This window comes from Alnus glutinosa, chromosome 1, assembly GCF_958979055.1.
Source record: "Alnus glutinosa chromosome 1, dhAlnGlut1.1, whole genome shotgun sequence".
NCBI lineage: Eukaryota > Viridiplantae > Streptophyta > Magnoliopsida > Fagales > Betulaceae > Alnus > Alnus glutinosa.
The window spans coordinates 52,823,177-52,838,429 of record NC_084886.1 but is presented as its reverse complement, the minus strand read 5'-3'; the positions used below and the strand labels follow the sequence as shown (position 1 = coordinate 52,838,429).

At 37.1% G+C, this 15,253-nt stretch overlaps 3 protein-coding genes across 5 annotated transcripts; all 3 read left to right on the top strand.

Annotated features, from left to right (window-relative positions):
• Nucleotides 1–375: 375 nt before the first annotated feature.
• LOC133858289 (probable polygalacturonase) lies at nucleotides 376–3,442 on the top strand. Its single transcript, XM_062293729.1, has 6 exons — nucleotides 376–1,041; nucleotides 1,567–1,881; nucleotides 1,986–2,097; nucleotides 2,181–2,358; nucleotides 2,440–2,510; nucleotides 2,655–3,442. The coding sequence occupies exons 1-6, from the start codon at nucleotides 1,018–1,020 to the stop codon at nucleotides 3,350–3,352; spliced, it is 1,398 nt and encodes a 465-aa protein (XP_062149713.1). The 5' UTR covers nucleotides 376–1,017; the 3' UTR covers nucleotides 3,353–3,442.
• Nucleotides 3,443–6,055: 2,613 nt separating this feature from the next.
• Nucleotides 6,056–8,947, top strand: LOC133858286 (probable polygalacturonase). 2 transcript variants are annotated; one of them, XM_062293726.1, is made up of 6 exons: nucleotides 6,056–6,461; nucleotides 7,000–7,314; nucleotides 7,419–7,530; nucleotides 7,614–7,791; nucleotides 7,873–7,943; nucleotides 8,088–8,947. In XM_062293726.1, exons 1-6 carry the CDS (start codon nucleotides 6,438–6,440, stop codon nucleotides 8,783–8,785), a joined length of 1,398 nt encoding a protein of 465 aa, XP_062149710.1. In that variant the 5' UTR covers nucleotides 6,056–6,437; the 3' UTR covers nucleotides 8,786–8,947. The 2 variants fall into 2 exon arrangements, with proteins under 2 accessions (XP_062149710.1, XP_062149708.1); XM_062293724.1 differs by lacking the exon at nucleotides 6,056–6,461 and adding an exon at nucleotides 6,536–6,677.
• A 2,543-nt stretch (nucleotides 8,948–11,490) lies between these two features.
• LOC133858288 (probable polygalacturonase) lies at nucleotides 11,491–14,252 on the top strand. 2 transcript variants are annotated; one of them, XM_062293728.1, is made up of 6 exons: nucleotides 11,491–11,893; nucleotides 12,432–12,746; nucleotides 12,851–12,962; nucleotides 13,046–13,223; nucleotides 13,305–13,375; nucleotides 13,520–14,252. In XM_062293728.1, exons 1-6 carry the CDS (start codon nucleotides 11,870–11,872, stop codon nucleotides 14,212–14,214), a joined length of 1,395 nt encoding a protein of 464 aa, XP_062149712.1. In that variant the 5' UTR covers nucleotides 11,491–11,869; the 3' UTR covers nucleotides 14,215–14,252. The 2 variants fall into 2 exon arrangements, with proteins under 2 accessions (XP_062149712.1, XP_062149711.1); XM_062293727.1 differs by lacking the exon at nucleotides 11,491–11,893 and adding an exon at nucleotides 11,945–12,109.
• The last annotated feature ends 1,001 nt before the right edge of the window (nucleotides 14,253–15,253 follow it).

The following is a 15,253-nucleotide window of genomic DNA, read 5'->3' as shown; positions in this document are numbered from 1 at the left end:
TTTCTCTTGCCAACCAAAAAAAAAAAATCTTACACTTTTACATCATATGAATGAATTCTTATTAATATTAAAAAAAAAAAAAATTGATTTGCCAAAACACCCCAAGCCTCTGATCATGGAATATTTTTTTCAAATAATTCTACATGAACATTAAAAGTCCATCAAGTATCCATTAAAAAATAAAATACATTTTAAAATTATTATTTAATAAATCACACATCTAATGATAATTTTAAAAATTACCATCATCTTTTGATAGATGATTAATATAATTATGGAATTACTCTATTTTTCCTGACGCTAGTTGTAGCATGCCTGTATTTCTCAAGTCAAGCATGGGCCCTTTCTTTGTTGCTTTTGTGGCTCTCCTTAAACTCCCTTCATTTCATCACACTTACATGTCTCTGTTTTCACTTAGCTTCTTGGAGGAACTTTGACCGAACAATTCACTTGATATTGAAGGAAAAGCTATTTCGGCCATTTAGAGAAACAGCGCAGAGACTTCAGGAAGACTTTTCTAGTTTTCTCACATGGTGTTGTTGTGCCGCACGGCACTCCGAGAATTAAGAGAAGTTTTTCCCTTTTTCTAATTCTTTGTGAGAATGAGATTTGGGTCAATTGGAGTTTTTGGGTTTAATTGATTTTTCGTTCATTACTTTCCATCTTTTCATAATGAATTTTTTCTTGGTTCGTCTTAGCTTGTAAACGTAGACTTGTTAAGCCGAATCTAAATTATCTATATTTACTATTTTTTTTTAATTTTTTTTTGGGGCTTATTTGGTGATCCTAAAATCAATTTTTGTCGCAACGCTAATTGGGAAGGTTAACTTAATATCTTGGAGTTTGAAGGAGTATCCCATTAGCTGGCGCTAAGGCAGGTACAAGGCCGTGGGGCACTGGGGCTACGCCAATACGGATCCGGAGCTGAATTTTTTGAATGAGCTTGGTGTCTTTCTCGCTCACCCTCCGGCCATTTGGTGTGATAGCATAGGCGCTACTTGTCTCTACGCCAATATCATGTTGCATTCGCACACCAAGCAGGTTGCCACTTTTATTTGCTTTACTTCACCGCTATATATGGCATGTTTGAAACTTTCAACAAGTTAGTTAATTGTCAATGGTTGAAGAAAACAGTTGTCGTCGATTATCCATATTTATCTCCGACTATAAATTCCCTCGCTGTTCTGCAATGCAAAACAGTTGTAAAAATTATCTTCTCAAACCATGGAGCCGTGTCTGACATTCAGAACATCCCATGTATGGTTTCCCTCGACGCTCAGTTTTTCTGATGAATAATATGGTTCTGGTTAATCTCACAAAAGAGACTGCTTTTGCTGCTTTCTGATTTGGATCTTTCGGTTTTAATACAGTGGTTTCTAGCTTTTGTATATAAACTTGTTTGTGATGGGTCTTTCGGTTTTAATATAAGTAAAAGCTCTGTTTGCTGTTGGCCTGGTAAAACATTTTTAACCCTATAGATTTATTTCTAGCTTTTGCTTCTGCAATTGTCTTATAAGGAAGAATTTAAAGGTGACACAAAAAATCTGGATTTTCTTTGATAAACAGGTTATTCAGATCATCTCAGCAATCCTTATATTGGGAGTCGCAGAATGTACAGTTAAGCTTTCGTCCACCTTGCAGTACCGGGCAATAAATTGTCGAAAGCACAGCGCATTTTTGACGGAATTTGGAGCTGTTGGCGATGGAAAAACATCAAACACCAAGGCTTTCAAGGCTGCAATTGATAGCCTCAGCAAGTATGCATCAGATGGTGGGGCGCAGCTTATTGTACCCCCAGGAAAATGGTTAACTGGGAGCGTTAGTCTCACTAGCCATTTTACTCTTTTTCTCCACAAGGATGCTCTTATTCTTGCATCTCAGGTAAGGATGACTTTTTTCCCACATCGCATTATTTTTCCCCTCTTCGTTGATTATATGTTTATGATACTATCAATTGCCACAAACATCCACGATCAAATGGACAGGATGAATCAGAATGGCCTCAAATTCCTCCATTGCCTTCTTATGGCAGAGCATTTAGTGGACGGTTCCGCAGTCTTATTTTTGGTACAAATCTCACAGACGTCGTAATCACCGGTAATTACAGAATGATTTTTCAGAATTACATGCAAGTATGATCATTTTGGTTGACCGTGTTCTTCATCTTGATGAATGATTAGGCAACAATGGCACGATTGATGGCCAAGGTGTAACTTGGTGGACAAAGTATAATAGTGGCGGATTCTTGAATGTGAGCCGACCAGGCATGATTGAGCTTATGTACTCTAATCAAATCCAGATATCTAATCTTACACTAATTAACTCTCCATTCACGTTTGTCCATCCAGTATATAGCAGGTTTGAGCATGCCTTTTCTATTAAGTTTATCTTTAATGCACACATGATCATAGTTTCATATTTTTGTGACTCTGATTGCAGTGATATACTAATCCAAGGGCTGACGATCCTTGCACCGATTGACTCTCCTAACACTGATGGGATAGAGCCAGGTTTGTTTGCCTCTTGAACTAACTGCTCTCTTTGATACGTATCAGACTCAATAATTACTGAATTTAGATCCCGTACAATGAGAATGTCCACTTCACTGATTAATGCAAACGATACTTCTTTTGTTTTTTGGCTTTGTTTTCCAGATTCATGCACAAACACTCGTATTGAGGACTGCTTCATAGCACCAGGGGATGACTGCATTTTCGTGAAAAGTGGTATTGATCAATCTGGAATTAGATTTGGAATGCCCACAAAGCAGCTTGTCATCAGAAGGCTTACCTGCATTTCACCTGACAATGCTATCATTGCTCTAGGCAGTGAAATGTCTGGTGGAATTCAAGATGTTAGAGCTGAAGACATCACCGCCTTTAATATGCAAGCAGGTGTTAGAATCAAGACTGCTATCGGAAGAGGAGCTTATGTGAAGGACATTTATGTAAGAAGATTGACCTTGAAGACAGCCAAGTATGTTTTCTGGATGATGGGTAATTATGATAAGCACCCTGACAATGGATTATTCGATCCAAAAGCCCTTCCAAAGATTCATGGAATTAATTATAGAGACGTGGTGGCAGAGAATGTTACTTATTCAGCAAGACTTATAGGAATCTCTAATGATCCTTTTACAGGAATATGCATTTCTAATGCGACTTTTACGTTGACTGCGAAGCCAAAGGAATTGCAATGGAACTGTACTAATATTGCGGGGGTGACAAGCAATGTGACTCCTAAGCCGTGCAATTTGTTGCCCGAGAAAAAAGGTGTTAATTGTCACTTTCCTGAAGATAAGCTGCCCATTGAACATGTTCGGTTGAAGAGATGTTCTGCTACCACTCCCTAATTCCTTCGTGTGAGACTGTAATGTATTTGGAAATAACTCGGTTCTTTAAGAAAATTGAACCAAATGAAAGTGATTTTCCAATTTTTGTTTTTCCTTTAGCTTTGTTGCTTTTTCTACATCCAAGCTAGTTAGAAGGAAATGAAAGTTGGAAATGTTTAACCATTTTCTCATGCAGACAGCAGGTCATCTATCATCTATGTGTGTGCAAGCCAAAAACTGATTGCAATATACAAGCCAAACAGCTTATGGCACCCATGTTCCACAACTTCCCAGAATATATTTACCCAAATAGAAAATTCCCTGAATTTCGAGGTAGAAAATGTACATATCTTAAACAAATCACAGAAGGTACGTGAATGAGAAACGAGAAATGTAGAAAGTGATCATGCCTGATTTGCAGATCTTAAATGGCTCAATCAGATAAAGTAGAATCAAATGAGCTTTTTTCATAACATTTATTCAGCTTATGCGTAGTATCCTCACTGCAATGGTAAAGCATCTGGATTGGAGCACTTGGCTAAACGAAACCGGTTTACTTTGGTGTAACTGCTCCAAGAAAGAAGGTAAGTGTTTTGGAATAATACTCTGCATTTCTCATTGGACTGCTACCAAACGCATTCTTCGCTAATTTAAACATACCTCGCATTTTTTCTTGTTCATTCCCAATTTAGTGTCTCTGTCAGTACATCACATGCCCTTTCCAATGTTAATTGGATAAGTTGTCTAGATGATTGGCGCTCCACTAGTAGCTATTTGATTTTGGTCCCAACATAATTTCTTGGAATTCTAAGAAGCAACCCATTATTGCTTGATCCAGCATTAATGCAGAGTACATGTCTCTTGCCAATGCCACTGCTAAGCTGATTTGGTTGAGAAGTTTGTTGCGTAAGTTTGGTGTCTCTCTCACCCTCGACCCTTTGGTGTGATAACATTAGTGCTTCCTATATCTCTCTATGAATCCCATGTTTCATTTGAGGTATGGTTCAGGTAGCACAAAACACTTGTTACCTCTTGCCTCCTACGTATTTTGGCTATTAAAAATTAGTGTATTTCTTTGGCAATGTATTCTTTTTTCTTCTAAAAAAAAAAATCAAATTCATTTGTTTACCTCAACAAACAACTTTTTTCACTTTACTCAAAAAAAAAAAATTAAAATTTTTCTCTACTTTATGTCACATCAATCAGTTTTTCACATTATTGTACAAGTTTCTTCATTTTTCTCTAGGTAAATTTATCATAAATCTCTGAGTCAACGAGTGATTTGAAATTTGTACCTCACTTTTTAAAAATCAATTTTTACTTCTTCATTTTTTCGTGGATTTAAAATAGGTCATTCCGTGAGTTTTCCGTCCAAATTTTTGATATCCGTTAGTGCCGCATCGGCCTTTTTGACACATCACTTTAAAATATATATATTTTTTTAATAATTTTATTTTAAAAGAAAACTTTAAAAAAGAAAAGGAAAAACAAAAAGTGAGAGGCATCCCACTAGGCTTAGGTTTCAACTTTCAATGGATCCTTCTCTTTCCTGGGAACAGATCCAGGTTCATCCGGCTACAATTCTCCTCCCAAATACACGAGGGAAGGCTTGAACAATCGAAATGTTACTAATGTTGTGATGAGAGATAAAGGAAGAGAGGAGTACCGAGAGAGCCATGGAAAATGGGATTGAAGCCTTCTTGGTTTCTTTTTCTTCTTCTAGTTTGAACTAGAGATACTGTTAAAGCAATTCCATAGCAGTCTTCTGTTTGTGCTCCTCCTCAAAGACCTTCATGGCTTTAGCCTTTAGACTCGCGTTTCTCCCAAAATGTTTGAAATTTATTTAAGGGAGAAAATACAATTTAGCCTCATAAATTGCTACATTATTTTCGGATAGCCCATTTAAACTACCAAGGCTTATACTTTGGCTCCTCAAACTATCAAAACCTTTGAAAAATGTTCATTTTGACGAAATATCCTCATAATACCCCAGTCACGTGTCATTTTTCAATTAATAAAAAATTAATTTAAAAAAAAACTGAAAAAAACAAAAATTTATTTTTTATTTTTTTATTTTTAAAAAAATATTGCGATCGACCAGATAACGTACTGCTTCTTTCCAACATCGTCATTGGGCACGATGCACGCCTGTAGCTCGGCGAACTCGTCCCCGCCTCTCCAAACATGAACATGGCTAATTTCCTATCCTTCGATGTCTATGATATTGATCTTTCGAGTGTTATGAATGATTCTAATCTGAATTTTGTTTTGTTACAAACGACGAGCAAGTCTATCGTCGTTGTAGAAAACCTCGATCAATTTTTTATGGAGAAATCAGTGGTTTTAAAAAAAAAAAAAAAAAAAAAAAAAATGATTTGCCAAAACACCCAGCGTCTTTCATGGCATATTTTTTCTGATGACAGTTGTAGCATGGTTGACTTGTATTTCTCAAGTGAGGCATGGGCCCATTCTTTGTTGACTTTGTGGTTCTCCTTAAACTCCTTTCATTTCATCACACTTACATGTCTCTGTTTTCACTTAGCTTCCTGGAAAAGCTTTTGACCGAACAATTCACTTGATATTGAAGGAAAACTATTTCGGCCATTTAGAGAAACAGCGCAGAGACTTCAGGAAGACTTTTCTGGTTTTCTCACATGGTGTTATGCCGCACGGCACTCCGAGATTCCCTTTTCTAATTCTTTGTGAGAATGAGATTTGGGTCAATTGGAGTTTTTGGATTTAATTGATTTTTCGTTCATTACTTTCCATCTTTTCATAATGAATTTTTTCTTGGTTCGTCTTAGCTTGTAAACGTAGACTTGTTAAGCCGAATCTAAATTATCTATATTTACTATTTTTTTTATTTCTTTTTTGGGCTTATTTGGTGATCCTAAAATCAATTTTTGTTGCAACACTAATTGGGAAGGTTAACTTAATAATATCTTGAAGTTTTAAGGAGTATCCCAGCATTAGCTAGCGCTGACTCGCTGAGGCAGAGTACAAGGCCGTGGGGGCTAACGCCACTAGGGAGCTGAATTTTTTAAATAAGCATGGTGTCTTTCTTACGAGTGATAGCATAGGCGCTACTTGTCTCTACGCCAATATTATGTTGCATTCGCACACCAAGCAGGTTGCCACTTTTATTTACTTTAATTCACCGCTATATATGGCATGTTTGAAACGTTCAACAAGTTAGTTAATTCTCAACAGTTAAAGAAAACAGTTGGCGTCGATTATCCATATTTATCTCCGACTATAAATTCCCTCACTGTTCTGCAATGCAAAACAGTTGTAAATATTATCTTCTCAGACCATGGAGCCGTGTCTGAAATTCAGAACATCCCATGTATGGTTTCCCTCGACGCTCAGCTTTTCTGATGAATAATATGGTTCTGGTTAATCTCACAAAACAGACTGCTTTTGCTGCTTTCTGATATGGACCTTTCGGTTTTAATACAGTGGTTTCTAGCTTTTGTATATAAACTTGTTTGTGATGGGTCTTTCGGTTTTGATATAAGTAAAAGCTCTGTTTGCTGTTGGCCTGGTAAAACATTTTTTAAGTTTTAACCCTTTAGATTTATTTCTAGCTTTTGCTTCTGTAATTGTCTTATAAAGAAGAATTTAAAGGTGACACAAAAAAACTGGATTTTTTTTTCTTTGATAAACAGGTTATTCAGATCATCTCAGCAATCCTTATATTGGGAGTCGCAGAATGTACAGTTAAGCTTTCGTCTACCTTGCAGTACCAGGCAATCAATTGTCGAAAGCACAGCGCGGTGTTGACGGAATTTGGAGCGGTTGGCGATGGAAAAACATCAAACACAAAGGCTTTCAAGGCTGCAATTGATAGCCTCAGCAAGTATGCATCAGATGGTGGGGCGCTGCTTATTGTACCCCCGGGAAAATGGTTAACTGGGAGCTTTAGTCTCACTAGCCATTTTACTCTTTTTCTCCACAAGGATGCTCTTATTCTCGCATCTCAGGTAAGGATGACTTTTTTCCCACATCGCATTATGTTCCCCCTCTTCGTTGATTATATGTTTATGATACTATCACTTGCCACAAACATCCACGATCAAATGGACAGGATGAATCAGAATGGCCTCAAATTCCTCCATTGCCTTCTTATGGGAGAGCATTTAGTGGACGGTTCCGCAGTCTTATTTTTGGTACAAATCTCACAGACGTCGTAATCACCGGTAATTACAGAATGATTTTTCAGAATTACATGCAAGTATGATCATTTTGGTTGACCGTGTTCTTCATTTGGATGGATGATTAGGCAACAATGGCACGATTGATGGCCAGGGTGTAACTTGGTGGGCAAAGTATAATAGTGGCGGATTCTTGAATGTGAGCCGACCAGGCATGATTGAGCTTATGTACTCTAATCAAATCCAGATATCTAATCTTACACTAATTAACTCTCCATTCACGTTTGTCCATCCAGTATATAGCAGGTTTGAGCACACTTTTTCTATTAAGTTTATCTTTAATGCACACATGATCATAGTTTCATATTTTTGTGACTCTGATTGCAGTGATATACTAATCCAAGGGCTGACGATCCTTGCACCGATTGACTCTCCTAACACTGATGGGATAGAGCCAGGTTTGTTTGCCTCTTGAACTAACTGCTCTCTTTGATACGTATCAGACTCAATAATTACTGAATTTAGATCCCGTACAATGAGAATGTCCACTTCACTGATTAATGCAAACGATACTTCTTTTGTTTTTTGGCTTTGTTTTCCAGATTCATGCACAAACACTCGTATTGAGGACTGCTTCATAGCACCAGGGGATGACTGCATTTTCGTGAAAAGTGGTATTGATCAATCTGGAATTAGATTTGGAATGCCCACAAAGCAGCTTGTCATCAGAAGGCTTACCTGCATTTCACCTGACAATGCTATCATTGCTCTAGGCAGTGAAATGTCTGGTGGAATTCAAGATGTTAGAGCTGAAGACATCACCGCCTTTAATATGCAAGCAGGTGTTAGAATCAAGACTGCTATCGGAAGAGGAGCTTATGTGAAGGACATTTATGTAAGAAGATTGACCTTGAAGACAGCCAAGTATGTTTTCTGGATGATGGGTAATTATGATAAGCACCCTGACAATGGATTATTCGATCCAAAAGCCCTTCCAAAGATTCATGGAATTAATTATAGAGACGTGGTGGCAGAGAATGTTACTTATTCAGCAAGACTTATAGGAATCTCTAATGATCCTTTTACAGGAATATGCATTTCTAATGCGACTTTTACGTTGACTGCGAAGCCAAAGGAATTGCAATGGAACTGTACTAATATTGCGGGGGTGACAAGCAATGTGACTCCTAAGCCGTGCAATTTGTTGCCCGAGAAAAAAGGTGTTAATTGTCACTTTCCTGAAGATAAGCTTCCCATTGAACATGTTCGGTTGAAGAGATGTTCTGCTACCACTCCCTAATTCCTTAGTGTGAGACTGTAATGTATTTGGAAATAACTCGGTTCTTTAAGAAAATTGAACCAAATGAAAGTGATTTTCCAATTTTTGTTTTTCCTTTAGCTTTGTTGCTTTTTCTACATCCAAGCTAGTTAAAAGGAAATGAAAGTTGGAAATGTTTAACCATTTTCTCATGCAGACAGCAGGTCATCTATCATCTATGTGTGCAAGCCAAAAAACTGATTGCAATATACAAGCCAAACAGCTTATGGCACCCATGTTCCACAACTTCCCAGAATATATTTACCCAAATAGAAAATTCCCTGAATTTCGAGGTAGAAAATGTACATATCTTAAACAAATCACAGAAGGTACGTGAATGAGAAACGAGAAATGTAGAAAGTGATCATGCCTGATTTGCAGATCTTAAATGGCTCAATCAGATAAAGTAGAATCAAATGAGCTTTTTTCATAACATTTATTCAGCTTATGCGTAGTATCCTCACTGCAATGGTAAAGCATCTGGATTGGAGCACTTGGCTAAACGAAACCGGTTTACTTTGGTGTAACTGCTCCAAGAAAGAAGGTAAGTGTTTTGGAATAATACTCTGCATTTCTCATTGGACTGCTACCAAACGCATTCTTCGCTAATTTAAACATACCTCGCATTTTTTCTTGTTCATTCCCAATTTAGTGTCTCTGTCAGTACATCACATGCCCTTTCCAATGTTAATTGGATAAGTTGTCTAGATGATTGGCGCTCCACTAGTAGCTATTTGATTTTGGTCCCAACATAATTTCTTGGAATTCTAAGAAGCAACCCATTATTGCTTGATCCAGCATTAATGCAGAGTACATGTCTCTTGCCAATGCCACTGCTAAGCTGATTTGGTTGAGAAGTTTGTTGCGTAAGTTTGGTGTCTCTCTCACCCTCGACCCTTTGGTGTGATAACATTAGTGCTTCCTATATCTCTCTATGAATCCCATGTTTCATTTGAGGTATGGTTCAGGTAGCACAAAACACTTGTTACCTCTTGCCTCCTACGTATTTTGGCTATTAAAAATTAGTGTATTTCTTTGGCAATGTATTCTTTTTTCTTCTAAAAAAAAAAATCAAATTCATTTGTTTACCTCAACAAACAACTTTTTTCACTTTACTCAAAAAAAAAAAATTAAAATTTTTCTCTACTTTATGTCACATCAATCAGTTTTTCACATTATTGTACAAGTTTCTTCATTTTTCTCTAGGTAAATTTATCATAAATCTCTGAGTCAACGAGTGATTTGAAATTTGTACCTCACTTTTTAAAAATCAATTTTTACTTCTTCATTTTTTCGTGGATTTAAAATAGGTCATTCCGTGAGTTTTCCGTCCAAATTTTTGATATCCGTTAGTGCCGCATCGGCCTTTTTGACACATCACTTTAAAATATATATATTTTTTTAATAATTTTATTTTAAAAGAAAACTTTAAAAAAGAAAAGGAAAAACAAAAAGTGAGAGGCATCCCACTAGGCTTAGGTTTCAACTTTCAATGGATCCTTCTCTTTCCTGGGAACAGATCCAGGTTCATCCGGCTACAATTCTCCTCCCAAATACACGAGGGAAGGCTTGAACAATCGAAATGTTACTAATGTTGTGATGAGAGATAAAGGAAGAGAGGAGTACCGAGAGAGCCATGGAAAATGGGATTGAAGCCTTCTTGGTTTCTTTTTCTTCTTCTAGTTTGAACTAGAGATACTGTTAAAGCAATTCCATAGCAGTCTTCTGTTTGTGCTCCTCCTCAAAGACCTTCATGGCTTTAGCCTTTAGACTCGCGTTTCTCCCAAAATGTTTGAAATTTATTTAAGGGAGAAAATACAATTTAGCCTCATAAATTGCTACATTATTTTCGGATAGCCCATTTAAACTACCAAGGCTTATACTTTGGCTCCTCAAACTATCAAAACCTTTGAAAAATGTTCATTTTGACGAAATATCCTCATAATACCCCAGTCACGTGTCATTTTTCAATTAATAAAAAATTAATTTAAAAAAAAACTGAAAAAAACAAAAATTTATTTTTTATTTTTTTATTTTTAAAAAAATATTGCGATCGACCAGATAACGTACTGCTTCTTTCCAACATCGTCATTGGGCACGATGCACGCCTGTAGCTCGGCGAACTCGTCCCCGCCTCTCCAAACATGAACATGGCTAATTTCCTATCCTTCGATGTCTATGATATTGATCTTTCGAGTGTTATGAATGATTCTAATCTGAATTTTGTTTTGTTACAAACGACGAGCAAGTCTATCGTCGTTGTAGAAAACCTCGATCAATTTTTTATGGAGAAATCAGTGGTTTTAAAAAAAAAAAAAAAAAAAAAAAAAATGATTTGCCAAAACACCCAGCGTCTTTCATGGCATATTTTTTCTGATGACAGTTGTAGCATGGTTGACTTGTATTTCTCAAGTGAGGCATGGGCCCATTCTTTGTTGACTTTGTGGTTCTCCTTAAACTCCTTTCATTTCATCACACTTACATGTCTCTGTTTTCACTTAGCTTCCTGGAAAAGCTTTTGACCGAACAATTCACTTGATATTGAAGGAAAACTATTTCGGCCATTTAGAGAAACAGCGCAGAGACTTCAGGAAGACTTTTCTGGTTTTCTCACATGGTGTTATGCCGCACGGCACTCCGAGATTCCCTTTTCTAATTCTTTGTGAGAATGAGATTTGGGTCAATTGGAGTTTTTGGATTTAATTGATTTTTCGTTCATTACTTTCCATCTTTTCATAATGAATTTTTTCTTGGTTCGTCTTAGCTTGTAAACGTAGACTTGTTAAGCCGAATCTAAATTATCTATATTTACTATTTTTTTTATTTCTTTTTTGGGCTTATTTGGTGATCCTAAAATCAATTTTTGTTGCAACACTAATTGGGAAGGTTAACTTAATAATATCTTGAAGTTTTAAGGAGTATCCCAGCATTAGCTAGCGCTGACTCGCTGAGGCAGAGTACAAGGCCGTGGGGGCTAACGCCACTAGGGAGCTGAATTTTTTAAATAAGCATGGTGTCTTTCTTACGAGTGATAGCATAGGCGCTACTTGTCTCTACGCCAATATTATGTTGCATTCGCACACCAAGCAGGTTGCCACTTTTATTTACTTTAATTCACCGCTATATATGGCATGTTTGAAACGTTCAACAAGTTAGTTAATTCTCAACAGTTAAAGAAAACAGTTGGCGTCGATTATCCATATTTATCTCCGACTATAAATTCCCTCACTGTTCTGCAATGCAAAACAGTTGTAAATATTATCTTCTCAGACCATGGAGCCGTGTCTGAAATTCAGAACATCCCATGTATGGTTTCCCTCGACGCTCAGCTTTTCTGATGAATAATATGGTTCTGGTTAATCTCACAAAACAGACTGCTTTTGCTGCTTTCTGATATGGACCTTTCGGTTTTAATACAGTGGTTTCTAGCTTTTGTATATAAACTTGTTTGTGATGGGTCTTTCGGTTTTGATATAAGTAAAAGCTCTGTTTGCTGTTGGCCTGGTAAAACATTTTTTAAGTTTTAACCCTTTAGATTTATTTCTAGCTTTTGCTTCTGTAATTGTCTTATAAAGAAGAATTTAAAGGTGACACAAAAAAACTGGATTTTTTTTTCTTTGATAAACAGGTTATTCAGATCATCTCAGCAATCCTTATATTGGGAGTCGCAGAATGTACAGTTAAGCTTTCGTCTACCTTGCAGTACCAGGCAATCAATTGTCGAAAGCACAGCGCGGTGTTGACGGAATTTGGAGCGGTTGGCGATGGAAAAACATCAAACACAAAGGCTTTCAAGGCTGCAATTGATAGCCTCAGCAAGTATGCATCAGATGGTGGGGCGCTGCTTATTGTACCCCCGGGAAAATGGTTAACTGGGAGCTTTAGTCTCACTAGCCATTTTACTCTTTTTCTCCACAAGGATGCTCTTATTCTCGCATCTCAGGTAAGGATGACTTTTTTCCCACATCGCATTATGTTCCCCCTCTTCGTTGATTATATGTTTATGATACTATCACTTGCCACAAACATCCACGATCAAATGGACAGGATGAATCAGAATGGCCTCAAATTCCTCCATTGCCTTCTTATGGGAGAGCATTTAGTGGACGGTTCCGCAGTCTTATTTTTGGTACAAATCTCACAGACGTCGTAATCACCGGTAATTACAGAATGATTTTTCAGAATTACATGCAAGTATGATCATTTTGGTTGACCGTGTTCTTCATTTGGATGGATGATTAGGCAACAATGGCACGATTGATGGCCAGGGTGTAACTTGGTGGGCAAAGTATAATAGTGGCGGATTCTTGAATGTGAGCCGACCAGGCATGATTGAGCTTATGTACTCTAATCAAATCCAGATATCTAATCTTACACTAATTAACTCTCCATTCACGTTTGTCCATCCAGTATATAGCAGGTTTGAGCACACTTTTTCTATTAAGTTTATCTTTAATGCACACATGATCATAGTTTCATATTTTTGTGACTCTGATTGCAGTGATATACTAATCCAAGGGCTGACGATCCTTGCACCGATTGACTCTCCTAACACTGATGGGATAGAGCCAGGTTTGTTTGCCTCTTGAACTAACTGCTCTCTTTGATACGTATCAGACTCAATAATTACTGAATTTAGATCCCGTACAATGAGAATGTCCACTTCACTGATTAATGCAAACGATACTTCTTTTGTTTTTTGGCTTTGTTTTCCAGATTCATGCACAAACACTCGTATTGAGGACTGCTTCATAGCACCAGGGGATGACTGCATTTTCGTGAAAAGTGGTATTGATCAATCTGGAATTAGATTTGGAATGCCCACAAAGCAGCTTGTCATCAGAAGGCTTACCTGCATTTCACCTGACAATGCTATCATTGCTCTAGGCAGTGAAATGTCTGGTGGAATTCAAGATGTTAGAGCTGAAGACATCACAGCCCTTAATATGCAAGCAGGTGTTAGTATCAAGACTGCTATCGGAAGAGGAGCTTATGTGAATGACATTTATGTGAGAAGATTGACCTTGAAGACAGCCAAGTATGTTTTCTTGATGATGGGTAATTATAATAAGCACCCTGACAATGGATTCGATCCAAAAGCCATTCCAGAGATTCATGGAATTAATTATAAAGACATGGTGGCAGAGAATGTTACTTATTCAGCAAGACTTGAAGGAATCTCTAATGATCCTTTTTCAGGAATATGCATTTCTAATGCGACTTTTACGTTGACTGCAAAGCCAAACGAATTGCAATGGAAGTGTACTGATATTGTGGGGGTGACAAGCAATGTGACTCCTGAGCCGTGCAGTTTGTTGACTGAGAAAGGAGGTTATGCTTGTTACTTTCCTGAGGATAAGCTGCCCATTGAAAATGTTCAGTTGAAGACATGTTCTGCTGCCGCTGCCTAATGCCTTCGTGTGAGATTGTAATATATTTTGAAATAGCTGGGTTCTTTAAGAAAATTGAACCAAATAAAAGTGATTTTCCAATTTTTGTTCTTCTTTTAGCTTTGTTCCTTTTTTCTACATCCAAGCTAGTTAAAAGGAAATGAAAGTTGGAAATGTTTAAACCGTTTTCTCATGCAGACAGCAGGTCATCTATCATCTATGTGTGTGCAAGCCAAAAAACTGATTGCAATATACAAGCCAAGCAGCTTATGGTACCAATGTTCCACAACTTCCCAGAATATATATATACTTGCCCAAATAGAAAATTCCATGAATTTCGAGGTAGAAAATGTACTTATCTTAAACAAATCACAAAAAGTACGTGAATGAGAAACGAGAAATGTAAAAAGTGATAATGCCTGATTTGCAGATTTTAATTGGCTCTATCAGAAAAAGTAGCATCAAATGAGCTTTTTTCATAACATTTATTCAGCTTATGCTTAATATCCTCACTGCAATGGTGAAGCATCTGGATTGGAGCACTTGGCTGAACGAAACCAATTTACTTTGGTGTAACTGCTCCAAGAAAGAAGGTAAGTGTTTTTGGAATAACACTCGCATTTCTCATTGAACTGCTACCAAACGCATTTTTCGCTAATTTAAACATACCTCGCATTTATGCTTGCTCATTCCCAATTTAGTCTCTGTCAGTACATGCCCTTTCCAATGTTAATTAGATAGGTTGTCTGGATGATCAGTGCACCACTAGTGGCTATTTGATTTTGGTCCCAACATAATTTCTTGGAGTTCTAAGAAGCAACCCATTATTGCTTGATCCAGCGTTATTGCGGAGTACACGTCTCTTGCCAATGCCACTGCTAAGCTGATTTGGTTGAAAAAGTTTATTTGTGTTAAGTTTGGTGTCTCTCTCACCCTCGACCCTTTGCTGTAATAACATTACTGCTTCTTATGTCTCTCTTGTAATGTTCAAGAAATTATTTAATAAATTTATTAGGAATTAAATAATATTAAGCCCATTTAGTATGGTAAAACTACACTT

Coding starts and splice junctions, on each gene's coding strand:
- LOC133858286 (XM_062293724.1), top strand. CDS start 6,645: ATGGAGCCGTGTCTGAAATTCAGAACATCCCAT. Junction 6,678..6,999: donor TGAAATTCAGAACATCCCAT/GTATGGTTTCCC, acceptor TTTGATAAACAG/GTTATTCAGATCATCTCAGC. Junction 7,792..7,872: donor GTCCATCCAGTATATAGCAG/GTTTGAGCACAC, acceptor CTCTGATTGCAG/TGATATACTAATCCAAGGGC.
- LOC133858288 (XM_062293727.1), top strand. CDS start 12,077: ATGGAGCCGTGTCTGAAATTCAGAACATCCCAT. Junction 12,747..12,850: donor CTCTTATTCTCGCATCTCAG/GTAAGGATGACT, acceptor TCAAATGGACAG/GATGAATCAGAATGGCCTCA. Junction 13,224..13,304: donor GTCCATCCAGTATATAGCAG/GTTTGAGCACAC, acceptor CTCTGATTGCAG/TGATATACTAATCCAAGGGC.
- LOC133858289 (XM_062293729.1), top strand. CDS start 1,018: ATGTTGCATTCGCACACCAAGCAG. Junction 1,882..1,985: donor CTCTTATTCTTGCATCTCAG/GTAAGGATGACT, acceptor TCAAATGGACAG/GATGAATCAGAATGGCCTCA. Junction 2,359..2,439: donor GTCCATCCAGTATATAGCAG/GTTTGAGCATGC, acceptor CTCTGATTGCAG/TGATATACTAATCCAAGGGC.